Raw genomic sequence first — 26,674 nt, forward strand, 5'->3', positions numbered from 1 at the left:
GTGTAATGTGTTAGCTTCTGACTTTGAGAGATGTAATGTGCTAGCTTCTGACTTTGTGTGAGATGTTATGTGCTAGCTTCTGACTTTGTGTGAGATGTAATGTGCTAGCTTCTGACTTTGTGTGAGATGTAATGTGCTAGCTTCTGACTTTGTGTGAGATGTAATGTGCTAGCTTCTGACTTTGTGTGAGATGTAATGTGCTAGCTTCTGACTTTGAGAGAGATGTAATGTGCTAGCTTCTGACTTTGCGTGAGATGTAATGTGCTAGCTTCTGACTTTGAGAGAGATGTAATGTGCTAGCTTCTGACTTTGTGTGAGATGTAATGTGCTAGCTTCTGACTTTGTGTGAGATGTAATGTGCTAGCTCCTGACTTTGTGTGAGATGTAATGTACTAGCTTCTGACTTTGTGTGAGATGTAATGTGCTAGCTTCTGACTTTGTGTGAGATGTAATGTACTAGCTTCTGACTTTGTGTGAGATGTAATGTGCTAGCTTCTGACTTTGTGTGAGATGTAATGTGCTAGCTTCTGACTTTGTGTGAGATGTAATGTGCTAGCTTCTGACTTTGTGTGAGGTGTAATGTGTTAGCTTCTGACTTTTTGTGAGGTGTAATGCGCTAGCTTCTGACTTTGAGTGAAATAGTACATGTATAGGATAAACATGATATATATATATTACCAAAAGTGATTGGCTGATAATCTATACTAATCAAAATTTAGTCAATACAGAAAATAAAACCAATAAATCTATTACAAAGAAGATTTATTGGTGCAGTTTAAAACTGACCCAAGAGATCTCAGAAATTCTGATATAATTATAAAAGTAATTCTCATGCACAGTTGTTAATTTAGATGGATCAACAGCCTATAAAAGCTTTTATCAATGGTATTCTCTCAGTATAATATACAAGTATCATATTTATAAGTAACAACTTCTAAAAAAACAATCAGTTAAAACATTTACAATATATATATATATATATATATGATTTTGCAGTTAACACATCGTTAAAACTGATAATAATTGATAATGAAATATTATGTATTCAGTTGTAACTATCCTAGTTCAGACATTTTTTATTTCAATATATAGACCTGTGTATTATTCTAATCAGGATTTTTAAAGTGTTTCCCCACTGATAAAACAGAATCAACCAACATGTGCTATATTCCAGCCTAACAGTCACGTGAAAGCTTACAATACACATCAAATTGCTATTTTCTGAATAAATTCAGTGATGATTTCTTCCTGTTTTCAATCACAAAACTGAGTCACTTTTTTTTTCAAAACATGGTGAACATCTAACTATAACTGAAGGGAGATAACTCTCTAAAAACAAAATGAACTGCTGACACTACCATGTATTTATCTAAGGGATAATTACATTGTAGATCAAGCAACACATTCAAAATAGACCATTTACTAATGAGATATATCTCTTATTAATAAAAGTTTCTATAGCTGTGAATGAGATAAGTACACATGGTAGACCTGTCCGCAATGGTGAGTTTATTTCTCATGAAGTTGCATGGAGATAAGTATACAATGTAACATCAAGTACTGAAACCATGATGATACAAAACTCATATTCACATACAAATTACAAATGAAGAGTTACGTGTGTCATGGTTTGAGTTCTATAAAAGTAACTGATATTGTATTTTCTGGGTCATAAGCCACAGAGCCAATTTTTAATAATTTTTCAATTTGATCCACATATTAGCCTCACTGGAATATAAGCCACACCCTTTCTTACAATGTTATAAGTTTGCAATGAATTATACACAGATAATCCTATATTCTATTAATGTGTTTTTAAAAAAACGTAAATTAGCAATTATCAAATTTGTTTGGCTTGTGAACCTTCAAAGATTGCCTATGCACAGATATAGGGCCTGGTGTTATGCAGGGTTAACTTAACAATATCTCCATCAGTGTCTGTACTTTTAAAAATTAGCGAAGACCTTTGCATGCTGACAAAATTCTTATAATCTAATATCATTTCTTAAAGACTGCATGAAGCCATTCTTATCGTAAACAAGTATGGTGATCGTTCTAGAATTTGACGTGATGACCTATCAATCCCAGGATGCAACAGTCTATTGTACACTTCTACTATGGCTTCCCAAGCAACCACAAAAGTTCAGAAGATATGTGATTCATGTTAAAAGGTATGATTAATTAAATCCACAAGAATGTTATTTTTATTTCAATCTTAAAATCATCCTGTATACGACTTCAAATGACCATTCTAGACAATCTGTTTCAATCACAAACATGTGATGGACAGTTGCTCATAAAAAACAAGATCCCATCTGATACCGGAGTACTAGTACGCTTCTGCCAATTGTTTTTTCCTTCCACATATAAGCAACACATGCCTGACCACCAAGGGAAAAGGCTGTGGCTTATAATCCAGAAAATACTGTATGTTCATTATTACAACTTGCTTTTAATCTGTATGGAAGTCTGTGCACAAATGAAGACCTCACCTAAAGGCTACAGAAATATGTTCATACTCCATCAATAACAACAAGGTCTCCTACTCAATCTATAGAGCTAGCAACTTGTGTAAAGTAATTCACTGGCATGTGTTGATGAGTTAGGCATTGTCAGGAAAGTACCACAAAGATAACTAGTACAGTGGAATTACCAATTTGTGAAGTTCCATCTCACCTTGGCTTTAGTAGGCAACAGCACAGTTATTGCTTGTAAACATGACACTCATTGTCTAGCCAGACAGTTAGTGACATCCTGCATTATCATATTTAAATGCAAAGTTCATATACAGCATCAATAGGTTTTATAAAAGAATATCTAACACAGTAAAAAATAGCCAATGAAAATTTCACTAAATTTTCACTTTCAGGAAGTGATACCAATATCACACCATTTACATGAAAGAAAGAATGTCTAATGTTAAATCTGTGTTTCACTTGTTTCTATTCTAAAGAAATTTGCAGTCAGCACCAAATATCATCTTTGTTTTTTAATATATGAATTCAAGAAGCACTCCTAATTCTATGGAAATTTTTATATTTTGTTTTCAACATTCTCATACAAAATATGGATGACAAATCTTGTTTCAGAAATGAGATCAGAAAAGTATATGTGTATAGACCTCGCTTGTTACACAAGCACCTTGTTATTGTTGGCTGGCATTAATCCAGTGTGATAGGAAAACCAATAGTCAATATCTTGGATAATGATTATTTTTATGCCTCACATATATGAGTGTTCTTAATTTCAATTAGTCAAAATTAGGTAATTTGAGTAAGAATACTCCTTGAATAATACTAAAAAATTCTAAAACCAGCCACTCTTCCATTATCGTCACCCATAAAATATTACATAATCCTTTGGAGACCCTTTTATCAGGCTCATAAAACCTTAGGTACTCTACTGTTTGAAAATCCCTGAACTACTAAACTGTCAAAGATGGCAGATGTTAAGAGCATAATTAGCAGTAATCAATATAAATTTAAAAAAAACAAAACCTTTTGACACTTCCTGTCATTTAACTACGTGCCTGTAATGCAAATAATCAAGAGCATTTAAAAAAAAATATAGTGAACAGTTGGCCTTGTGAATTTATGCACAAGTTCACAAGGATGAGGAAGAAATGTCTCCCAAAATAATATACACCAAAATTTCATAGAAGTTTTGTATCAAGGAGATGATAAGAATATTAATTCATAGGTGAAACATTTTGTGGGAACAAACTTTAGTATGTAATGTTCATAAAGTTATGTTTTACACTATTCAGCACTGTACCTTGTTTCATGCCTTATCAGCAGACAGAGGGATACAGTTCTACAGACTGGCCGACAACACCAAGCAGTAATAGGTTTGAATTATATATGTAACCTGACATAACATGTCATTCATTTTGAGAAATAAATCAACTTCTCTGTCTTGACACATGTCAGATGTTGTACCAAGAATAAGGAAAACAGTCATCGACTGACATTGACAATCCTTATCAGAAAGTCACTTGATCAGAATCATTTGAATGTGGATGCATATGTACCTCTCCTAAACTGTTGACCGATCAACAGTTCTAACTCAAAATTGACCGGCTTGCATAACTGTCAAGCCGATTGTTATGACATTTTCAGCAATTTGGGAAACAAATGGCAATGCTTGATTTACATTTAAAAAGCGGTAACAATTCCATTTATTTGATTATTTCAGTATATCTCAGTGTATTTGAAGGTTTGATAAAGAATTCAGCAGTTTTATAAGCTACTGCCACTAGGCAGGGATTCTTCTAGTTCCACCACCAGATTTCTTGACTGACAGCCAACTGCACATCTCAGCCAACTGCACATTATTGAACACAAATTAGCTGTGAAATTATAGTCCATGATGTGGACACAACTCTCATGAATTGACTCACCAGTGCTGGTTTGTATGAAGGTACTCTGTACAGTGCTGAACCAAAAGTTTCAAAAAGTTTTGCCAAGAGGATACATTCATTCAGGAAAATTTATTCAAAATCTGTTTTCCATATATAAACAGACTAATTGTCATCAATAACCTCCTGAATGTCATCATGAAATGTTATAGAGTTTTACAGTACTGGTCCCAGACATTTAGTTTTCTCCAAGCTCTTTGCTAAATATTTTTTTTCTGTGAGTGTTATTTCCAATACCACTATGTTCTTTCTCACTACCTGCCATTTCATATCATTTTTTATGAATTAACAACTTCCTTTGGATTCTGTCTTTAAAAACATTCATTATGTGTTTTCAAATGATTCTGCCATTTATTTAAGCACACCAAAACAGACAATTTTTGTCTCTCTGTAACAACTTTCTGGTATGTTTGAGTGATTTCACCAACTCCCAAGTATTATGACCTTCTGTCTTCAATTTTACAATAATTTCTTTCACAAGTTCGTTAATTTCAACAGTTTTCCTGCCCATTTCAATATTAGGCTTTTCGTAATGGGAATGCTGACAAGTTTACTTGGCAGATGACATCACTTACATCATGAGAAACCATTAGCAGAAATCTCAAAAGGAAACCTGGCTTCACCTACAAGCCATTCCATTTAAACTGCACCAAATTAACAACTAAGACATCACCATTTTGCAAAAATCACAAACAGAATACCTTTGGCACAGTGCTGCAGCTTATAGCTACATGCATAATATAAAGCAATGTCGATACTCCAGGGGTTACAATTACTTGCACTCTCTGCACCCACAGAACATCAAGGATGAATGTAAAGACTTACAGTATGTAATCATTATTTGTACTAATAAACATGATTAAACTAATATTTTTTTCTGATTGGAACACCTGCACTGTATTTATAATTAATTTTCCTTGTTTCTCAAGGTTTCCAGTCTAACCTGTTTATCTCTCATAATGGTGCTAACTTTCGTTGGCAGTGCTTGTGGGCAAAAAACTGTGGAATACAATTTTTTTTAGTTCTCTTGTCTGGTTTAATTTAAATAATGATGTTGCCCTCGAAAACTTCATCTGAAGTACTGCTCAATATTTCTGCAAAGACAACTCAGTTGTAACCAGACACTCGAGATCTTAGAGCTGTTTGTGTCTGTTTTTGTACCCATGTACTGTATTGTAAGCTTACCAAAGATTACAATGTTATACAAAATCGCATAGACAGTGACCACCAGACAAAACTTAATTCCTTAACAAGAAATTCTCGTGCATACACAACAGTATAACCTTACCTTTGGCGTCTTTATCAAGTCCATGATGTGCTAGTTGTAGAAACTCTCGGTGGCAGCGAGGATCTTCAGTTAGACATTTCAGAGAGAGATAGTACTTCAGTCGACATCCAAACCGCCCTCTATCCGGAAGTACCAGCTGACGATTTATTTCTTTTCGGAACTCTCTAAATAACCCTGATGCATTAAACGTTATTGTTTACATATTACCTCTATATGCAATACCACAGAGCGAGTACCGTGAATTTATTTACGTTTTATGATAGATAGGCCTGACACAGTGGTAAAAGCAAAGGTACCCGAAAGTCTTTCACAAATTTATTTAGCATAACATCATAAGTTAGGAAGTCAGTGTTTTAAAACAATAACACAATAATTCTGAAGTATCAACTTTTCTTTTAATTGCAATGAAAGATTAAACTGCAACTAAGTTAAAGTTAAAATTCATAATATGTGGTATTAGAGAACATAAAAATTATGTGTATGGCATACTGTAAAATATGTACTGCTCTGATGTAAGAATCGTGGGTTTCGACGTGAAAAAAGACACAAACATTTGTTTTTTTGGCAAATTCAGCTTTGTTCCGGATGATCTTACAAATGTAAAATTTACAGATTTATGAGGCTTGAACTAGGCTGCTACTGTGGGTTTTTTTTTTCAGTTGGTAGAGACGTGGATATCCACAGAAGTAATTTTACTTACTCATTAAGTCTTACTTTGTAGATTCTGAATGCAAGCCTTTATGCCTCTATACTCATATTCAACTCCTGTCTTTTATTAGATGTATGTATGTAGTCACTTTTTTGAATGATGTGATACTTGTGTTGTCAAAACATACACTGAACATCATGTCTTCTTATTTCCCTCTTCCGCAACACAGGAATTAGTGATTAGTCTCTCAGAAAAAACGCAGGCCACTCGGGCATAAGGCTTGACATATTTGTTCATTTTTTGATATCGTCCCGAAATATCCCTCCATGTGCATGATCTTCTTTCAGGAATGTGCTCGGCTCCTTCTATGGCATTTTTGCACATGATGATCTTAAGTAGACAAGTTATTCAAAAGTTTTTTTACTTCAATTTCACGTATAGCTCACAAGTTTGGCAAAACAAATGAAAAACAGGTACATATTAGTATTTATAGTGCATATCTTTCTTGGCTCCCACTGACCGTCAAAGACGACTGCTATGCCGTATTGGTTGAGTGAAAAGAAGGGAAGTAACTCTGGGTGATTAGGCTGACTGCAGCTATATTCATCAAGAAATCTCCTTTTACAAGGTCCTACAATATTTATCAAACAGGAATTGATGCATGATAATAAGCCCACAGTGGTGTTTTTTTCTGGTTTTTTTTTTTTTTTATTCCTGTTCAGTAACATTATCGTGAAAAACAAATACTGTTTGATGTTATGAACTAGTGTACTTGATTGAGTCAGAGGTGAAGATTTATCCCACTTAACTGTGTATAGTCACTGGATATCATTTTCTGTTATAAATATATATATAAATGTATATATATTACAAACATAATATATAATATAGTTGCAATAGGTGCACTTCCATGAGCAAAATTTCACTGTCCTATATAAGACAGAAGAAAATTCATTTAGTTTTAAGATGAAATCATATAATCTAAATTGAAATAAACTGAAGAAAGGCCAGAAACTGCAAGAACTTTACTTCATATTTAGGTCCAAATTTTCATTAACGTTCATGTTGAATATTACTGAAGTGCAGTATTTCAATTCTGTCAGGTTTCTGTCATTCGCACTTCGTAACTGTTTAGTACATATCTAGGATGTTCTTGAGCGAAAGTTTTGCAACTAGTGCAATTTACATACACCAAAATAGCTGTAGCCTAATTTCACTGTTTAGTCAAGATTAACACTATCACAAGTCTAAAAATATACAGTAACGTTGATCCCTTGTATTCAATGTGTAAATCTGTATTACCTCAAGTTTTTGAAATTAAAGAAAATAATATGATACATCAGTTATATTCAACATACATGTAAGAATACATAAGTGTTGTTTAACAATGACCTTGACTGAAAGCATGTTGAAGTTATATTGGACAAATGTCTAATTTTCATACGCAAGTGTGTCATTAACCTTCTTGCAGTATTAAGGAAAGTAAGGCTGTGGTATATGACTTAATTTGGTAGACACATAAAATACTTTAGTTTAATGTCATATTTACTCAGTATTCATGCTTAACTAAAACCAGCAAAAGTTGGTCTTTTTTTAATAGATGTCACACTATATTTTTACATGAAATTTGCTGTTTATTTGCTGTTGCTGTCTAGAACCAAAGATATTTCCAGTAAGTGTGAGTATATGAAACAATATAACTGAGGGGTGTGTGTGATAGATTACACAAGCCTTTTCTATCACAACAAACACACTCACAGAAGTTCCATGTTTTGACATGTGGCTCTGGCGATTCACACATTGACACGAAAACTAGAACTGGACTTCCATTGGCATGAGAACTGGACTTCCATTGGCATGAAAATTGGATTTCCATTGGCATAAAAATTGGACTTCACTTGACATGAAAACTGGACTTCCAGGGACATGAAAATTGGACTTCACTCGACATGAAAATTGGACTACGAGGGCATGAATATTGAACTTCCATTGACATGAGAATTGGACTTCCATTGGCATGAGAACTGGACTTCCATTGACATGAAGATTGGACTTCCATTGACATGAGAACTGGACTTCCACTGCAAAGGGTGTTGTCTTTCAGTTTATTGAATGTTCTAAAGAGCTATTAACCCCAAAACAAATAAAAAAGATGAGGAGCAACTCCTGAATCCAGGTTTGCCATCAGTATATTCTTGTTCTACTAGAGCTGGTTGCAACAAACAATACAACACAAATTTTCTGGCTATGCACAATTTATTGACTATGGCTCAGACCTAAGTTATACATAAAACAGTATGTATCTGTAGAAATAGTTTAATAAATCCTCCGTACCATTTATAGGGGTTTGTAGCGATGCTCTCAATGATGTAAACTAAACATGTACAAGTCCATCAATACAGGTTTGTAACAATGCAACAATATTATCTTAATAACCAACATGGTTTGAACTTATTATGGACATTTTCCAGTATTAAATTTAATAAATCATTAATCACCTATTGCTGTTTGATATTGATGAGCCGTGACACACTCCACGGCATTCCGCTATACTTGGAAATGGTTTACTTTTTGAAAATTTCGAAGAAAACAAGACAAAAAAAAATTTACCAAATGTTTTTTTTTAAATCCTCTTCGTAGTGTTTATGTGTTTGATACACATCTGTTATCTAAAATATATGATTATTTATTTTGTGTATCGATCATTTAGTGAATGCCATGATTAAAAAATATATTCCAGTGTAACTACTACTAGATTGAGAAATCAAATCTTGCCTGCTATTCCCAGTGGTACACATTGGAATATTGAGGTCATTCTACAGTTATCACACACCACAATAAATCATTTTAACATACAATTATCAAAGTGTGCATAATTCAGATCAGAGAAAATCAAGTGAAACTTACATTGTATGGTTACAGATCAAAAAGATTTTAATATTAAAAAAAAATATATTCAAGATAAATATTGTGTACATAACAAACAGAAATGTACAGATAATAATAAATTATATGAAATGGACGGATTTTTAAAATTATAAATCTAAGGACTATTTAAAGGACAAAATCCAATAAAGAAGACACATTCTTAAGTAGAACCGAATGTCCTGTCATATATTCCTGCCAATACAACAATATCTAAGGCCCCATTAGCCTCAAGGCTCATGCAGAATGCCAACACAATGAAAAAAAATAAAAATAAGATTACATTTAAAAGCAACTGGAAAGATTTTGACAACTTGACAACATTTTGTGAAGATCTTTTTAACCAACTCACATGTCAAAATATGTTTAGCTATTTCTTAATTATGATTCTCAGTATTCTTAACATATCAAAATCAAATTTTCAAAAAAAAAAAAAAAAGAAAAAAAAGTGCAATATTACATGTAAACAAACTGCAAACCAAAGCAAGGAGTTTTGAGTACATCAAACAAAAACAGTATTAAATTATATTTGTATTTAATAATGAGGTAATTCAAGTTGCTGAAAAAACATAATTCAACCGAAAATATTGTTGCGATCTGTTGGAGACATGCTCCCTTATTCAAATTCTTTCTAAATATGCAATATTTAATTAGTCTGTATTAAGTCAATTTACAACACTCCAGCAATTCTGGGCTAATTACATAATGCTGATTTATTACATCATGCTAAATAAAAATATTCAATCGTGAGACAAGTAAAGCCCGTCTCAGGTAGAGTGTTTAAGGTAGCATGTGACCTGAACAGGAATGATGCAAAATGTTTATACCTAGATTTCATTTTAGTAATCAAACAAATTTAAAGGAAAAAAAACCCAACAAGTTACTTACACCCAGATCTATCACAGTTGCTTATATTATATATAATGCTGGTGGCTGGAAGATACCGTAAACATGGGGAGATAACTCACAGTTCTGATGAGTGTATCACCTGGTCAGATCAATAATATTGACAAACTAAATCACCAGCTCTTCAAACTCCTTCATATACTTTGGTTGAGCTTATGTTGACAAAAGGGCAAGTCCACTGCAAGATTTTATGAATGATACTCTCATTTCAGTTAAACTCACATGCCGTGTTCTCCCCTAACACACGCACCCCAATGATGCAGTCCAATGTATAGATCATTGTGTGTTGTGTTTCGGAGACAGCCACATCTTCGGTAGACTTTTGCTACACACAACTTATGAACTCCGAATGTGACGCTATTAAACATGACCTAACACCATCGTATCAGGATATTGTTGAGGTACAGAAACCAACATGTAACATTTACTATAATTGTTCCCCTCCACCAGGAGTCTTACATACAACTTCACACAAAACATTTATATACTCCAGATTTTCATCATTCCATGGCTAGCATGCCATTTACAAGCACTTGTATGACTAAGATCAGGTCTCAATATCACAGATATGGAAAATGGATCTCATTTGGTTGTGTTGATCTTTCGGCAGTGGATTTTGAATATGCATGAGATTGCTAACAATTAGCATAGTATCAGTTGTAATATTTAATTTTCATAAGTTAATTACAATGAATGACAATTGATAATGTCTACTCTAGAAGGCAAATCAAAATCCATGTTGCACTGACTGGAATGTATATATATATATCGCTTTGCTATAGTTTTTGCTGCACTTTTATGAGTATGTTATACAAATTTTGAGATGTAAAGATAGGGATTTAATATGAAATAGACCTACATATTGAATCATCTTTAGATAAAACCAATCCCACTACAGAACATACCACAACATTACTCATTTAACTGGGTTGAAGTTTGCACAAAATGAATTTCTTTCTCCCTGGGTGTAACGACAACTAACCAACAATGCCCAATTACCGTACCCAAACTTGCCTTTCAATAAAAGATTGACGTACAACTACACTACAACCTCGCCATTCATTTTCTTATACAAAATATCTTATAAAGTGAGCGAGAAAATCTTTTGAAATTACTTTGCATTTTACAATATTTGTGTCTATTATGATTAATAATACAGCTAATTTTCTCTTCGAAGGTATTGATATTTCTAAGTGTTGAAGACATCACAGCATCCTTGAGGAACTACGTGTCTTCTTAGGATCAGGAATAGTCCTGACCAATACTTTTAACTGAAGTATCCAGTGGATCTTCTAGATAGCTGGGACGCTCTGGTGTGAGGTTACGCCTTCCTGAAGAACTGCGGTACATGTCTGGACTCAGGCTCCTGTCAGAGAGAGAAACGTAATCAGAGATTGAGAGTGTCTGGACTCCTACCTGTTAACTTAAATCATTTCTTTCCCATTGTAAAAGTACTTTTTAACATAAATAAATGACATTTAATTTCTATTTTAATTCAAATATGTGATAATACAAAATCATGATCGGAGAAAAAAAATCCAAAATAAATTTCAATTACACCGTATTTCAGAACATCTTCATAGATTAGTTTGGCTATGATTGTAAATAAGCTGTTAATATCAGTAGTTGCTATATCAGTTTCATCCATATCAATAGCATATTCTATGGGATAATGACCTTCTAGGGCTAGGAGATCTTGACCTTGACCTTGACCTTGAAGTTGTCAGACTATTATGGGTTGTGGTTTTTGTATAAGAATAAGATGAAGAGTATTCCATTGTAGGTATTGGGGGTGTCAGGCCATGTCTCCTCAGTTCCTGAATGGCTCTCTCCCTGAAAATTAAGATGGCCAATAATTAGATGCATTAGTTTAGTGAAGTTTAGTATTTAGTACATTTCTTTACAAATTTATAAAATGTCAATGCACTAAATTGCTACTAAAAAGTCTTCAATCTAAATCAATATGATTTCTCAACTTTTGAGAACAACTAAAGTCTTTGAACAATTTTATTACTTTCATCGTCAGTTAAAGGAAATTAATTTTCATTGCATAAGAACATTGCAAAGTCACCAATTTCAAGTTATATTAGACGTTTGGTGATAATTCTATAAATAGCAAGGCATGAGCCTCAACACTAACCATATGAAAAAGTCTTAAAATAAACCATGGCAATTGTAGGTGGCTGAGCATGGGAAAGTAGCCAAAGAGGAAGTAATTTACCTTGAACAATGGGCAATAACTCTGTATATACAGAAAATCAAGATCTGAATTTAGAATGTGACATTCGGCTATCCAGAAATTTTGACATGCTAAATGTGGTAATTGTAGCTGATCCTAGTATTTATGAATACATTGCAATACAAATGTTCCCTCTGGTAGGACCAGTGACATGTGATGAAATCTGATTAAAGTGTATTGTCAGACACACCAAAAGCATCCTTCAGTATCAGAGAGTAATTAATGTTAGGGATATATAGGAATGGGACACACAGTGTTAAAGTAAGACCTGTATTTATCCTGCAATAAGCCCATGGTGCCGAGGCATAATTCTGACTTGTAGAGAGAGATTGAGCATATTTTCTGACACCAAATACAGCATCTTACTATTTTTAGAGTAATGAAATAAGTGTAAGTGGGGTTATTGCCAGATATTAGAAAAAACATATAGAATCCCTCAGTATTAGGGTAAGTAAGGATACAACATATAGAGTCCCCTTCATATTGTCCATACAGTTGGACTTGCACCTACCGCTCAAACTTTTCACTTGTAAGTGACCTCCGAAGGCGCTCCACATCTCCTTCTAGCTCAACATTTCTGGTTCGTAGACTGGCAATTTCACGACCTGAACTTTGGCTGAAGTAAAAATGAAACACAGGTATACTAAAACATACTAGGAAAAAAGTAAACAACTTTGCCTGAGTGTAGAGTTACATCAGTTTCAATTCAACTCAATCACACAATTGTTCTGTTAATTAAGTAAAACACTGTAATATTATTGATTAATTCCAGCAAAAAGAAATGAAATCTTGTACAATTGGCGGTAATGTAATTAAAAAAGAATATTTTCTTTCCACTTTCAATCTTGATGACCAATTAATTTTTAATCATTTTATGGGATGAATATGGTAAATGGCTTTTAAAACAAGGCTACTTGATCTTCCCTGAGTGCTTACATCTTGCTCTCATTGAGAGAGAGTCGATCCTTTAGCATCTGTATCTCGGCACATTTCTCCTGAGCTGACAGTTGTGACTGGAACTCTTTCTCTCGGTTAGACTGAAGTATTCCCTCTAAACTCTTCACCGACGTCCGCTCCGATGTCATCTGGCTCTTCAGCAGCTCCGTCTCCTGACGCATATCCTCCATTATCGTCTGCAGCTATAAGCAGAAAAACTTTGTCAGAAGACTGTAGGATTATAAACTGCTCCTCCTTTCAGTTTATACCAAAAAACGCTGTTGTACTATTTATTAATCGAACAAGTGCATCAATTACAAAGAGAGGGCAGTGGGACTATTCAAGGATAAAAAGTGCATCAATTACAAAGAAAGGGCAGTGGGATAATCCAAGGACAACAAGTGTGACAAAGACAGAGAGAGGGCAGTGTGACAATCTAAGATCAACAAGCATGACACTGACAGGGGGAGAGAGTCAAGGGACAATCTAATTTCAGAAAGTGTCAGACTTGCAGGACAATCTGAGGTCAACCACAATGATAAAGTTGGAGACCAGTAAGAAAGACATTTACAGAGGTCCACGGGACAATTTAAAATCAACAAGTGAAACAAATGTGTATTCAGAAGGAAAATCTAAGGTTCACTACATGATGTTGGCATGTATTATCTTTACCTGCTCTTTATCCAGACTGGCCGACGTGAGTTGACGTTGAAGTGAATCTTTGGTTGACTCCAGTTTGGCACACAGTTCCCTTACGGCTGCCAGATCCACCAGTAAGTTCTGTTTGTCTTCTTCTGCCTGACGAAGATTTTCCTCCAGGTTTGCTACTGACCTTGTTAGACTGGAAATTTGAAGCTCATAAGCCTGCTGGGCATTCAAATGCTGGAAACATACAACAACAGTATTTATGTACATATCATTAGTAAACTCACTTATCTTTACCACTGTATCTTAATATCAGTGGATTTCAAATTCACAAAGAGAAGATATCTGTTCTGTGGATAGAAGAAATTCTCTGCACAGTTTTGCTAGATCATATAACATTTATGCAATGAAATTCATTAGACTTTCTTCACAAGTATATTCATTAATAGGATGTCCCCATTTGATTAGATATTCCTTCAGTTCCCCAGAATATGTACCTCCTGAACTTCACGTTCTAAATTATCTAGCCTGTCCCTGACGCGTCGAAGCTCAGAGTCCTTCGTCATGATCTCCAGGCGAAGGTTAGAGCCCTCACTCTCCAGTTGGTGAGTTGATGTCTGGTACTGCTCTGCCTCAACAGAGAGGGCCCTGTACTGGTCAAGCAGGTCGGACCGCTCTTGTTCCTACAAGACAAATAATACAGACACTGATCATACATCAAATAACACCCCTCAGAAAAGACACAGATTGGTAAAAAATTTGCCATTTGCATTATGATAATATTAAAGGTCTTCTCCAATAGGTAATTTACCAGTAATGGTTTTATTCACTGTCTTTACTTTATTCAGAGACATTTTTTGACAAAGAATAATTCCTGTCACAAACAATGTATCAAGATTTTTACTATGTAATGACAATACATCCTCTACAATGTTATTCAGATTCTCGTAGGAAGAGACAAACCTTTTTGGACAGGTGTTCCTCTGTGCGCTTCACCTCCAGCATATAATCTTGAGCTTGGCCCTTCAGTGTTTCCTTCTCATCTAGGGCGTCCTGTAATTCCTGGTTTAATTTCTGTAATAAAAAAGATACAAATTTGGTAATTCAACTCAATAAAATTTGTTCAACTAACACTTCAAATCAATTCAAACACTGAAAAAGTTCTATGTATGATGGGTTAACCTGGACTGACCTGGTTTTCTCTTGTCATTATAGCAAGATCATCCTGAAGGCGCCTATTTTCCCTAAGTGCAATGTCCTTGCTGCGACTTGTCTCGCTCAAATCCTCGCCTGTAGAGTCTAACTGTCGACGCATGCTCTTCAACTCTCGGTCCTTCATATTGTGGGTCTCGTTGGAATGTCTGGAGAGCCAAGTTCACATGTACATAGCAATGGCTTTAACGTTATCATGATCTAAACACGAAACTTCAATAAAACCATCATTGAAAGAAAGTAAAGAGGGTCTTAATTTGCCACGGAAGTTAATACCTTTCCTTAATGTTTCAGCAATAAATAAGGTATCACTGAGACTTACTTCTTTACCTGTTCATTTGATTGTCTGCAGACTGTTTTGAAATTCAGCCCAGATAAATTTGAGTTACTGTGCTAAAATGATTTTTCTATTCATAATTACAATGACCTTGAATTTTAATGACTGTACTGGAAAAGCAATCCAAAACTAGGAAGCACAGTCATTTAAGAAACTAGTATGTGAAGTTTGAGTTTGAACGGCCCTAGAGAATTCATGTGCTTGAGCAAATACAAAATAATAGCAGTAATCACAAGAGTTAACCCTAAAATCAATCATATGCAAGCATATCTAATAGAAAAGCAGTGAGTAAAGTTTGAGTTTGATTGACTCACTTGAACTTGCATTATTGTCTATAAATAGTAATCCTGACCAATATTTATTTTTATCAATAGTTAGAGTGACCTTGACATATGACCCTTTGACACCCAAAAGGAATCCCAAGCAAACACTCCCTTCAAGCATGATAGAATGACAAACAGTGGCATTGAAATATTTCCTTCCCAATATTCCATCAGGGGTAATAATAAACTTGTTATGTATCGAGTTGTAACACTGTATTAAATGTATATAGCATTTTCTGATACTTACTCTCTCTGAGCCTCCAGCTCACTAACTCGAATCTTCAGATCACCAACCACCTTTTCCTGTAGAGGAAATCATAGCATATATTATACCAATGCTGATACTTATACGGGAAGATTTCAGACTACGTAGTATAGGATTACTGTTACACACTGTCAGACAGTGATACAGGAAGGTTTCAGACCACATAATACAGGATTACTGTTACACACTGTCAGACAGTGATACAGGAAGGTTTCAGACCACATAATACAGGATTACTGTTACACACTGTCAGACAGTGATACAGGAAGGTTTCAGACCACATAATACAGGATTACTGTTACACACTGTCAGACAGTGATACAGGAAGGTTTCAGACCACATAATATAGGATTACTGTTACACACTGTCAGACAGTGATAGAGGAAGGTTTCAGACCACATAATACAGGGCTACTATTACACACTGTGGTAAAACTGTGAATTGTACCTTGTGTAAGAGGTCATCAGTCAATCTGGCCATTCGTTCTGTCTTGTCATCAACGGCAAGCTGCAGTGAGTCCTTTTCACGGTCCAGTGCACTGATGGTGGTTCTGAGTTGGGCTATCTCCTCACGTGACAGCTGGTTGGTCCGCGACAAATCTGCATTACGATTATCCATTTCAGCATTATGCTGCTCCTGTGTGTGGAGGTTCTTTTCATTGTTGTTGAGGCGTTTTTGTGTCTCCTCCAGTGATTTTTCAGTCTCCTCTGCCAACATCCTGAAGTGAAACATTCGAGATATGAATTGAAGAATTGTGTGAACTGAAGAATATACAAAGCAATATTAAGTGTTTTGAGTTATCAAAATATCCCTTTTTCAACCCTTGTTTCTTAACTCTTCAGAACTCAACAAAATACTCTGAGATGTAGAATCTTTGCAGAATTTAGGTAATATTCAAACAAGTACTATCCATCTTGAATAGATAAGGATATTCAGACAATATCATAAATTGAAAAAAAAACATCTTGACAAGTAGTATTTCTGCAGTATATAAAGAACATTCTACAAGTACTAGTTGTCCAGAATAAATAAGAACATTGTGTTGTGACAAGAAGTATCTTCCCACAATACATAAGAATATTCTGACAAGCACTATCACCCAGAATTAGATAAGAACATATTTACTTTTTCCCAGAATAGATATGAATTTTCTGAAAAGCACAATGCATATATTGCTACTATTAACAGAGCATCAATTTTGAAGAATGTCTTTATAGTATATGTAGTAAATGCGGTACATTCTTCTTCTACAAGTGTTTTATCAGGTTTACAATGGCAGGACTTACTTCATCTGTGCTGCAGTCGAACGTGCCTGAGAAGCCTCATCCTGAACCTGGGTTAGTCGAATGGCCTGATCTCGCACCTGTTCCTCGTAGCTTCTAAGGTCCTCCTTCAGGGTGGAAATTCGGAGCACAAACTCTCTCTTCTCAACATCCACCTAATCAGAACCAAACCTCTGGTCAGAAGTATTGTCAGTACTAATGCTATGTATAAATTTCTCTTTCATTTAGACCTGCCCAGTATATGCATCTCCACATACGCAAAGATTCTTAAGTAAAACACCAACTTACAAGAAATGATATTATGACCCACCCTCCTTCAGCCGTATACATGTACATGCATCCAGGCAATCATTTTTTTAATCAAATATTGTATAGTACATATATATGGAAAACCAAACATAAAATTTGCCAGTTCATGCTTTTTCTAACAACCCACAAATAAAAACATCAAATCTTAAAGTCCTGTTTTCAAAACAAATGTCAACAGGATCCCCTTGCTGGCAGGTTCATGAAATCTACACTTTCTGAGTGAAGTTACTTAACTACAATATTTCTACTCACAGTCAAATGTTCATCCACTGCCCTTATATAACTATTTTTCACAGTTCAACATTTACCAACACATGTTTTAACCAGCAGTATCGACAAAAACCTCTTTTAATAGGTGTTATACTTCTTCACTAAGGAAATAATTTGTTTTACACTCAAATAGACACTGCAAGTGTTTTCTTTCCCTATCAAGCAGAGCATACTCACTGTGGAGATGGTGGACTCCAGATCCTCAATCCTTTGTTCCAGCTTGGCCCTATCAGACAGGGATGTCTCAGTGGCAATCTACAACAGAATCACCATATCTAGTACTGATGAAAGTGATTAATTTGACAGACTGACAATAATCCAAAAAATACATTTCTATTTTTGCATTATGCTTTTCTATTTGGTTTTCATGGGTTTGCCCCAGTTGAATCTGTGTACATATCATTTGATTTATTAAAAAATATATGACACATTTGAAGGGAAGTTAACACAAATTCCAGTAAAATTGGTAAGGTAATATCTACAGTTAAATCTAGTTCAGAAATCTCTCCTAAATTTGTTGAATTCAGATATCCAGTCCGTCTGATAGTCAATCTTGATTGTATTTCCAAAAGAAATGAATGTTGCATTCAACAATCTAAAGTTCTAAAAATTATCTTCAGACCCAAAGTCCATGTGTTAGAAGCTAGGGCCGATTTGCTTATTAATTATCAATTTATCAAGTAGTCTGGACTTGTCCCTTGTGGAGAGGGAAATTCTTCCAGACTCTGAGTGTCCAGATTAACAAAGCAAGGTCTGACAATATCCTTGAATTTCCAATACTGAAAAACGTATGTTTTTACCGCGTGAGGTCAAGTGTATGTATACCGGTCACAAATTATACAAATAACCTATTGGTCTCTAATCCTCACCTTTAACCTCTCTCTCAGACTGTCTCTTTCTGTTGTCATGCGTCGGAGGTCAGAGAGAGCATCGTCACGCTCACATTCCACACGACGTAGCACTGCCTGTGCTGCTAGAGATGTTTTTGGAGATTTTGGTGAACGCACCATTTCCCTCCTCACCCTATGAAGCTCATCTTTAGACTGTAAACAAAGTAAGAAAGGACTGTTAGAACTATTAGAATTATTAGTAATATCTATTTTTGGTTAGTTTCTTCATCATTTCACAATTTGCCAACAATTTCAATATTTTCTAAACAATTTTTGGTATCAAGACACAATGACACTAACCTCTTCATACATAGTGTTGAGCTTGTCTCGTTCAGCAGTCAGTACCTTCACATTGGCCTGGATCTACAAAACAAATGTGACAATACAGTCATGGACAGATCAACAAGACAGTACATCAAGTAACCAGAATAACACCAAACAAAATTCTTCGACTTTTTGTGTTTTATCACCCTGTACTGGGTAACATGATCAATGTCTAAAACCCTTTCAGGAATTTACGAATGTTGCAACAAACTGATGTGATATTAATAGCAATGTATTCAAAATGTAAGAACATGAATCATCATGTTATGGGCGTTAGAAATAATTTCGGTCACTATATTCAAGCAATACCACTCATAAATTATACTCAACTTTCTTTGATAAATTTTCGTTTCTTTCATTTTAATTTTTTTTTTTTTTTTTTTTGACACCAACCTCTGCCATGTGGCGTTCAAATTTATCTAACAACGCCCTCATCTCATCTCGCTCCCTCACCAACTTGGAAACCTCAGGGTCATCTGACACTCCCTGTATTAAAAATCAAGTAACATGGAAGATCATTGGTCATTTTACACAGGAAGTTCCAAGAAATAGAATTTTTCAGTTTTCACAGTAGGTTAACCATGAATATTATGTCACTAGTTAGTGTACACAAAATATAAGTTGATATTATCAGTTGATTTACACGATGAATAACAAGGGCACTGAGTCAGCTGTTACTGCAAAAACATTAACAATGACACTGTACAGAAAGAGAAAATGGGGACCAAACAATTATTCTGTTACTTCTTGGGAAGGCACAAGCACATGCAGCAGCATTATAGCAATTTTACATCTTCTTTACATCGATAATAATATCAGAGATTGCAGGTGATTGTTTTGCACAGTAAGCTACAAAGAATATCTCTGACTACTTAAGACACTATTAGAAACCTAACAAGACAGTCCTAACTCGGCATGATGAAGTAGTAGACCTTGGAAGGATATCTCATGGCTACAGACAAGAGTGTAGGAGGTGGGGGTCTCTTACCTTTGTGGGTGTGGCTCTGGCTGAGGAAGAGGACTTTTTGAGTGCCTTCAGTACCTCATATTCTTTCTTGTAATAGTCCTTTTCCTCCTCAAGAACCCGCAAAATCGTCTCATACTGAGCTACCGTCTACAACAACCAAAACTAGGCTACAGTAACTCTTTTCTTTTTCTTTTTTCAAATAATAACACAACTTTTCCTAAACAGTTCAACCTTTCTGAAAGCTTTAACACCTCTACCCTGCTGATATTGACGTTACCTTTTTGTCGGACTTGGATGAGGTAACCTCTCTGACAGGACTGGCAGCACGTGAAGAAGAACGAGAATGGGATGGACTACGTGCTCGTGAAGGAATTTCACCACGTAACATTTTTTGGAGGGCATCTGACTGATCACGATAGTAGTTCCTTTCTTCCTCCAGGCTGCGGATAAATGCATCCAGTTTGCTTGGTGTCTTAGTCTTCTTGCCTCCAACACCAGGACCATTCTTTCTCTTGAGTTTCTCAATTTCAAGAACTAATTCTTTCTCTGTAGGTTAATAGAAAGAACACTGATTGCTTGCTTGTTCACAATTACACATCAGAAATACCTTGGCTAAGAAATTTTAAACATTACTGAACTTGCTTTAACAAATTCAGTGCTTTATTTATCGTCTTTCATATCTATCATTGTGTATTAAATTTTGAACAGACTCAGAGCCTTCCTTCTCTTCATCCTCTATTGTTACGTTAAGGTTGTGTTTCAAGAGATCAGAGCCTTCCTCATCTTCACCCTCTACTGTTAAGTTAATGATGTGTTTCAACAGATCAGAGCCTCTCTCATCTTTACCCTCCATCTCTTGATTTGTTTTGGATTTCATCTCCCTTATCATTGTCAACATTTTATGTGCAATTTATTTTTTTTACATCAGACACAATAAACACAAACATTTCCCATCTGATCCATCCTCTTACTGAGAACTACTTACACTGAATCCTTGGTGTAAAAGTTTTCTTACCATTTGACATAAGTTTGTTAACACGATGGCTCAGCCTCTTCTTGTCTTCAGAGACACGATCGAGCAATTCTTCCAGGCGCAACAAGTCACCTTTTTTAATGGAAAGTTGTGCTTGTGATTCATTCAAGTCCTTGACAAGTCGCTGGTTCTCCTGTAAATCAAAAATTTACTTGTCGTTATTTCTTTTTCTTAAATAAATTTCAGCGGCTGTCAGTAACTGTGTAGATTATATAGTGACTTAGATTTGATAATATTCTTGACGGGAACAGAGAATATTATCACATTTCATCGGTAGTGTCTACTATAATTCACATTCTGTCAAACAAGGAGCTAGTACCCAGATTTCTGCTACTCGTTCTTAAATATCCCATATAATTAAACACCATAGGAATAAAATGGATTGAAAGCTTCAGAAACAACGTCAATTAAAAGAAAAATCTGAAACATTTCTACAATGATTTGAATCACTTACAGCCTTAAATTGAGCTAAGTTTAAGTCCAGGTCCTCTAATTCATGTCTTGACTTTTCTAGTTCGTCCTGCGAAAAAAAATATGTGAATTCAATTAATTTTCTCAACACAACCAGATGTTACAATCGTAAGGTTAAAATAAAGTATGTCTTTTAAAAGTTCATATTCACTTTAAATGACAAAGATTATTAATTTGCTTAGAAATATTTTTTTCTGGTCAATTTTCTTTATTCTGTGGTAAAATCATTTCTGCCTTGTGTCAATTTACTCTCCACAGCAGAAGTACTAAGTAAGACTTCTTGATTGATAATGCTAACTGCAATCCTCTCAAGATATCTGAATCATACTTATAGTCTTTTGATACTTTATTTTATGTATAATAGTATTTAAAGCCACAATAAAGTCATATATTACTATTTCTCTGTTTTCTTACCTTTGCCTCGCCCATTTCACGGTCGGCTGTTTTGACAACATCCTCTTTGTCTACTTGGAGACGTTTAGCCATCAAGTCAACGTCCTTCAGGTCATACTCCAGCTCTCTGTTACGAGATTCCAACTCCCGATTCTTGAGTTGGAGTTTAGAAAGTTGAGACTCGCAGTCATCACGCTCGCTGTTGGAGTCATGCAACTTCCTCTCAAATTCTCTAGTCTTCTGCTGAAGGAAGTCAATCTGACAAAAAAAATTATGTAAAATAATTTCAAGTATTGTGAAAAGCTGTAAGATATATAGCTAATTGGTATCTGTCTTATTGTACACATTGGGGAAAGACCACCTGTAACTGGAGTTTGGTGACTGACTACCTGAGTTTACATGGTGTAATGATAGATTACCTGTAAGTGTCACATTACCTGAGAGTTTATATGGAGTAGTGAGAGATTACCTGTATGTAAAGTGTCAGATTACCTGAGAGTTTATATGGAGTAGTGAGAGATTACCTGTATGTAAAGTGTCAGATTACCTGAGAGTTTATATGGAGTAATGAGAGATTACCTGTATGTAATGTGTCAGATTACCTGAGAGTTTATATGGAGTAGTGAGAGATTACCTGTATGTAAAGTGTCAGATTACCTGAGAGTTTATATGGAGTAGTGAGAGATTACCTGTATGTAAAGTGTCAGATTACCTGAGAGTTTATATGGAGTAATGAGAGATTATCTGTAAGTTTAGTGTCAGATTACCTGAGAGTTTATATGGAGTAGTGAGAGATAACCTGTATGTAAAGTGTCACATTACCCCAGACCTTATGAAGAGTGATGAGGAATTACTTGTAAGTTAAGTGTGAGAGTTTATAGTAATGAGAGATTATCTGTAAGTTTAGTGTCAGATTACCTGAGAGTTTATATGGAGTAGTGAGAGATAACCTGTAAGTAAAGTGTCACATTACCCCAGACCTTATGATGAGTGATGAGGAATTACTTGTAAGCTAAGTGTCAGATTACCAGACAGATTGTTCGGCAACAGAATACATGGAGTGTTCAGTTTTTATTTGTTTATAGATGTAATGCTCTACTTTATATTATCTATATGTAAAAGCCTTAAGAATTTTCTGTTATTACCTGGATGTTGAGGTGCGATATCATCCTCTCATTGGCGCGGTTTCTGGCCTCCAGGGCCACCACGTCTGAGGGTCTTCCTCCGTCTAACATTTTGGTAAGGCGTTCTATCTCGTCATCACGACCTTCAACCTACAAAGCACAAAACAAATACAAAATAATTTCACAATAGCACACAACTTTAGATTAATTATACCATGAAAAATGTGTCAGTCATAAGACAACCTTAACAGTCACATATATTAGGTCAAGGTTAGAGTGTCTATACTTTAGGACACAGAAAAACAGATGTCTGAAAGTCAAGGTCAGTATCGCTCTATAGTAATCATAGATATCTGGAGGTCAAGGTCAGTTTCACACTATGTAAATGACACATATCTAGAGGTCATGTTATAGTATCTTCTCTAGCACAAAGAAACAAAGATGTCAGGAAGCCAAGGTCAACAGGATGGAAAAGCATTGATGTCAAGAGGTCAAGGTCAGTATTTAGGACACAAAAACACAAATTGTAAGGAGGTCAAGGTCATTAAGTAGACAGAAACACAAATGTCAGGAGGTCATGGTTAGTACTTCATTACAGAAAATGTATGTCTTTGAAATGTACTGGATATCATAAATTAAAACAAAATACAATTTGCGTCTTATCTTTCTAGGATATTGAAGTCAGTAAAATATGTTTAAAATCACATCTTGTAATATTTTCATCAGTTCTCCTATCATCCAACTACACTGTAGAATCTTGTATGAACTAGTAGCCTAACTAAGGTGTCTGAAACAGAGTTAGGACGAGATGTGCCAGTTTATTTACTTCAACTCCAATTAACTAAGTCATTGAAAACAGGAAACATGTGTATACACTATATGTTGACTTAAATACATCTAAAGAGTGTACTAAAAGCAAGTTTAGAATTTAATTTGCTAACACTTGAATATGAAGAGGATGGTGGGCATGAAAGTTAATTCTGTAATGGGGTGTCACCTGCAAACTTTCCAAAGTGATGTGTTTATGACTAGAATTCTCGGGACGATTTGATATAGCAATTATACCTACAACAGATATTTTTACAATCCTGTACTCAAAAGGCAATAAACCACTGCCATCATTATACAGTCTACACTGATGGTGAAAATAACTGTTTAGAATTTCACTTTCACATGCTCAAAATTTTAACAATTTTACTTCTGGAATAAATTTGGCAGTTTAAATCTCTCCTGATACCATATATATTCATTTCAAACTAATACTTGGCAACAAATGAAATGTTTAAAATGTACATACATGTTTCAGAGAGGCATTGAACACACCAACATGTCAGTAAAAACAGCTAACAGAACCCTAGTGTCCATGAAGAGTCACAGAATACACATGTACATGTGTGACAACAACCATTACGGTATACCTATGTAGCTATGTGTCATCAAAAACAGTAACAGAAAACTCACATGTCTACAAAAACACAATACAGACAATAATGAGATACCCATGAGCCTTCTAAATCATAATTCTAACAAGGAACAACACAGACTGTGCTTGATGAGTGTATCTGTTAAAGTATTGTGTTTCATCCACAGCTTCTTTTATGTAAATCTAAGCAAGGTAACTGGTCCAACCCCAATAATGTCATGTTCTCAAAATCAGAACTGGGGTAGCAACATTGAATCTATCAAGTTTAACATCAAACTTGTCAAATCTTATAACAAAGTCAAACAAGATCACGATTGTGATGATACAACTTCCCCAAAATCTTCATCCACCTGCATCTCTCGAAACCCGGTATGTATGGTATTGTGATCAGCAGTTGAGACCTACTGCTGGAATTGTGACTTTGTTCACATGCCCTTAAATACTGAATTAATGGTGGTGTGTAAATACAGACAATAAGCCAAACATATTTAAACATTCCTCAATTTGGCATCAGCCACCTTCAAAGATTGTCAAGTAATTAACTACAGAAATGACACACATAAGTGTTTAGGTAAAAGTGTAAACAAACCTCCTCTGTTCTGTGTGGTGTAAAGTAATAGCATTTAAAAGTACACCATTTGTAAGTAAAACGATAGCTAAAAAAGTTATTATACTGAAAATTATGTTGTTTCCTTTCATGACTTAATTGCGGTGTGAATTGAACAATCGTTGTGTTGTAAATTGACCCACCTATGTAACTGATATGACCCCAATGGTATAAACCACTTTCCACCTCCCCTGTAGACTACCATACATGTGGTACCCCTCTACCCTGTGTGAAGGAACACATGTTTATTCAAACTTACTGTTATTATTGTTGTCATATGAAATATTCATTTGATACATTACAAAACAATTAAACAATGGTAACTTGCATATTGATTTTTTTTTAAACTGTAACATAAACTTGATACATGGACTTATAAATTATTGAGTTCTAGGAGATGTGCCATTAGTTGTCTGTTATTTCAAATTGTTCAGCTACAGTAGTTATATAGTAAAGCATAACAGATAAAATATGTACTGCATCCTCCAATTCATTTAGACAACTAACTGTGTATATGACACAATGGCCTGAACAGTCAGCCTTCTAAACAGGACTGTAGTGATCAACCATGTGAAAAACCAGTGTTAAAGACCGGGGCATCCCACACACATACAGGAACAATACATGTACTTGAATGTCTGATGACAATCAGTTATTAGATGTAATAATAATTTTTAATCAATTTGGTGACAGCTGGTGATATAATCAAAATCAATATGTAATCATAATATATATCTAGAGCATATCTTATACTGTGTTTGTGACACCAAGAAGACATGATATTACAGCTAATGAATTCACCAGTCCAACATCACTATCTCAAATATGAAAATCTTAGATATCGTATCTTTCTTTCCTCGTGAATGATTTACATGAATAGTATTAGAAATGTTTTACCCTGCATCCAAATGATGTTAATATTCCCCGGCATTCTCCATAGAGATAACCTTGGCTGACTTATGTCAGTGTACAGCACAGTGCACTGAGTAGGGAAAGCATTGGTACCTTGACATGCCCGGACAAGGCAGAACATGCCTTCTATATCCTAAACACCAAATACAGTCCCTGGAGCTTTAAAACTAACTCAACCGATCAAGCCGCAGTTTTATCATGTACCATACATACCTATGCACTGTACACAGGCCTGGAACATTTAAAGGGACTTGATCAAGCACCATTTTTATCGAATCTCTTTACCAATTCATTGTGGAGAACTTTAATAAATTAACAAGGCAGTATGTCACACTGGCAATGTGGCATGCCTTACCTGATATAACTCCCCAATCAACAGGTAAAGAGATTACAGTACAAGTAAACGTATACACAGGGGCTTGTGAACACACATACAGAACTGGTCAACTTCACCTACCAGCTTAACCCTCCAGTGAAAAATCTGGAACTTTCCTTCCATCATACCTTAACTAGACCTCTAAAATGT

At 35.1% G+C, this 26,674-nt stretch overlaps 2 protein-coding genes across 3 annotated transcripts in view; both read right to left on the reverse strand.

Annotated features, from left to right (window-relative positions):
* Positions 1-5,755, reverse strand: part of LOC132563231 (myotubularin-related protein 8-like) — a 62,113-nt gene extending 56,358 nt beyond the window's left edge. For both annotated transcript variants that reach the window (XM_060227988.1, XM_060227995.1), the window contains exon 1: positions 5,706-5,755. In XM_060227988.1, coding sequence (XP_060083971.1) covers positions 5,706-5,729 — 24 coding nt within the window. In that variant the 5' untranslated portion in view covers positions 5,730-5,755. The remainder of the gene's footprint in view (positions 1-5,705) is intronic.
* A 3,978-nt stretch (positions 5,756-9,733) lies between these two features.
* LOC132563390 (centrosomal protein of 135 kDa-like) overlaps positions 9,734-26,674 on the reverse strand; it is a 32,330-nt gene continuing 15,389 nt past the window's right edge. Inside the window, exons 4-24 of the mRNA XM_060228154.1 lie at positions 23,228-23,356; positions 22,104-22,340; positions 21,673-21,738; positions 21,201-21,351; positions 20,463-20,731; positions 20,207-20,332; positions 19,612-19,704; positions 19,195-19,257; positions 18,874-19,047; positions 18,182-18,259; positions 17,429-17,580; positions 16,590-16,860; positions 16,125-16,180; positions 15,198-15,366; positions 14,969-15,079; positions 14,503-14,688; positions 14,033-14,242; positions 13,361-13,563; positions 12,936-13,040; positions 11,863-12,018; positions 9,734-11,551 (exon numbers count right to left, since the gene is read on the reverse strand). Of these exons, the coding sequence (XP_060084137.1) occupies positions 11,428-11,551; positions 11,863-12,018; positions 12,936-13,040; positions 13,361-13,563; positions 14,033-14,242; positions 14,503-14,688; positions 14,969-15,079; positions 15,198-15,366; positions 16,125-16,180; positions 16,590-16,860; positions 17,429-17,580; positions 18,182-18,259; positions 18,874-19,047; positions 19,195-19,257; positions 19,612-19,704; positions 20,207-20,332; positions 20,463-20,731; positions 21,201-21,351; positions 21,673-21,738; positions 22,104-22,340; positions 23,228-23,356 (3,129 nt within the window). The 3' untranslated portion in view covers positions 9,734-11,427. The remainder of the gene's footprint in view (positions 11,552-11,862; positions 12,019-12,935; positions 13,041-13,360; positions 13,564-14,032; positions 14,243-14,502; positions 14,689-14,968; positions 15,080-15,197; positions 15,367-16,124; positions 16,181-16,589; positions 16,861-17,428; positions 17,581-18,181; positions 18,260-18,873; positions 19,048-19,194; positions 19,258-19,611; positions 19,705-20,206; positions 20,333-20,462; positions 20,732-21,200; positions 21,352-21,672; positions 21,739-22,103; positions 22,341-23,227; positions 23,357-26,674) is intronic.

Source organism: Ylistrum balloti, unplaced genomic scaffold, assembly GCF_031769215.1.
Source record: "Ylistrum balloti isolate Yb309-2 unplaced genomic scaffold, AGI_CSIRO_Ybal_v1 Utg369674, whole genome shotgun sequence".
In the NCBI taxonomy this organism is placed as follows: domain Eukaryota; kingdom Metazoa; phylum Mollusca; class Bivalvia; order Pectinida; family Pectinidae; genus Ylistrum; species Ylistrum balloti.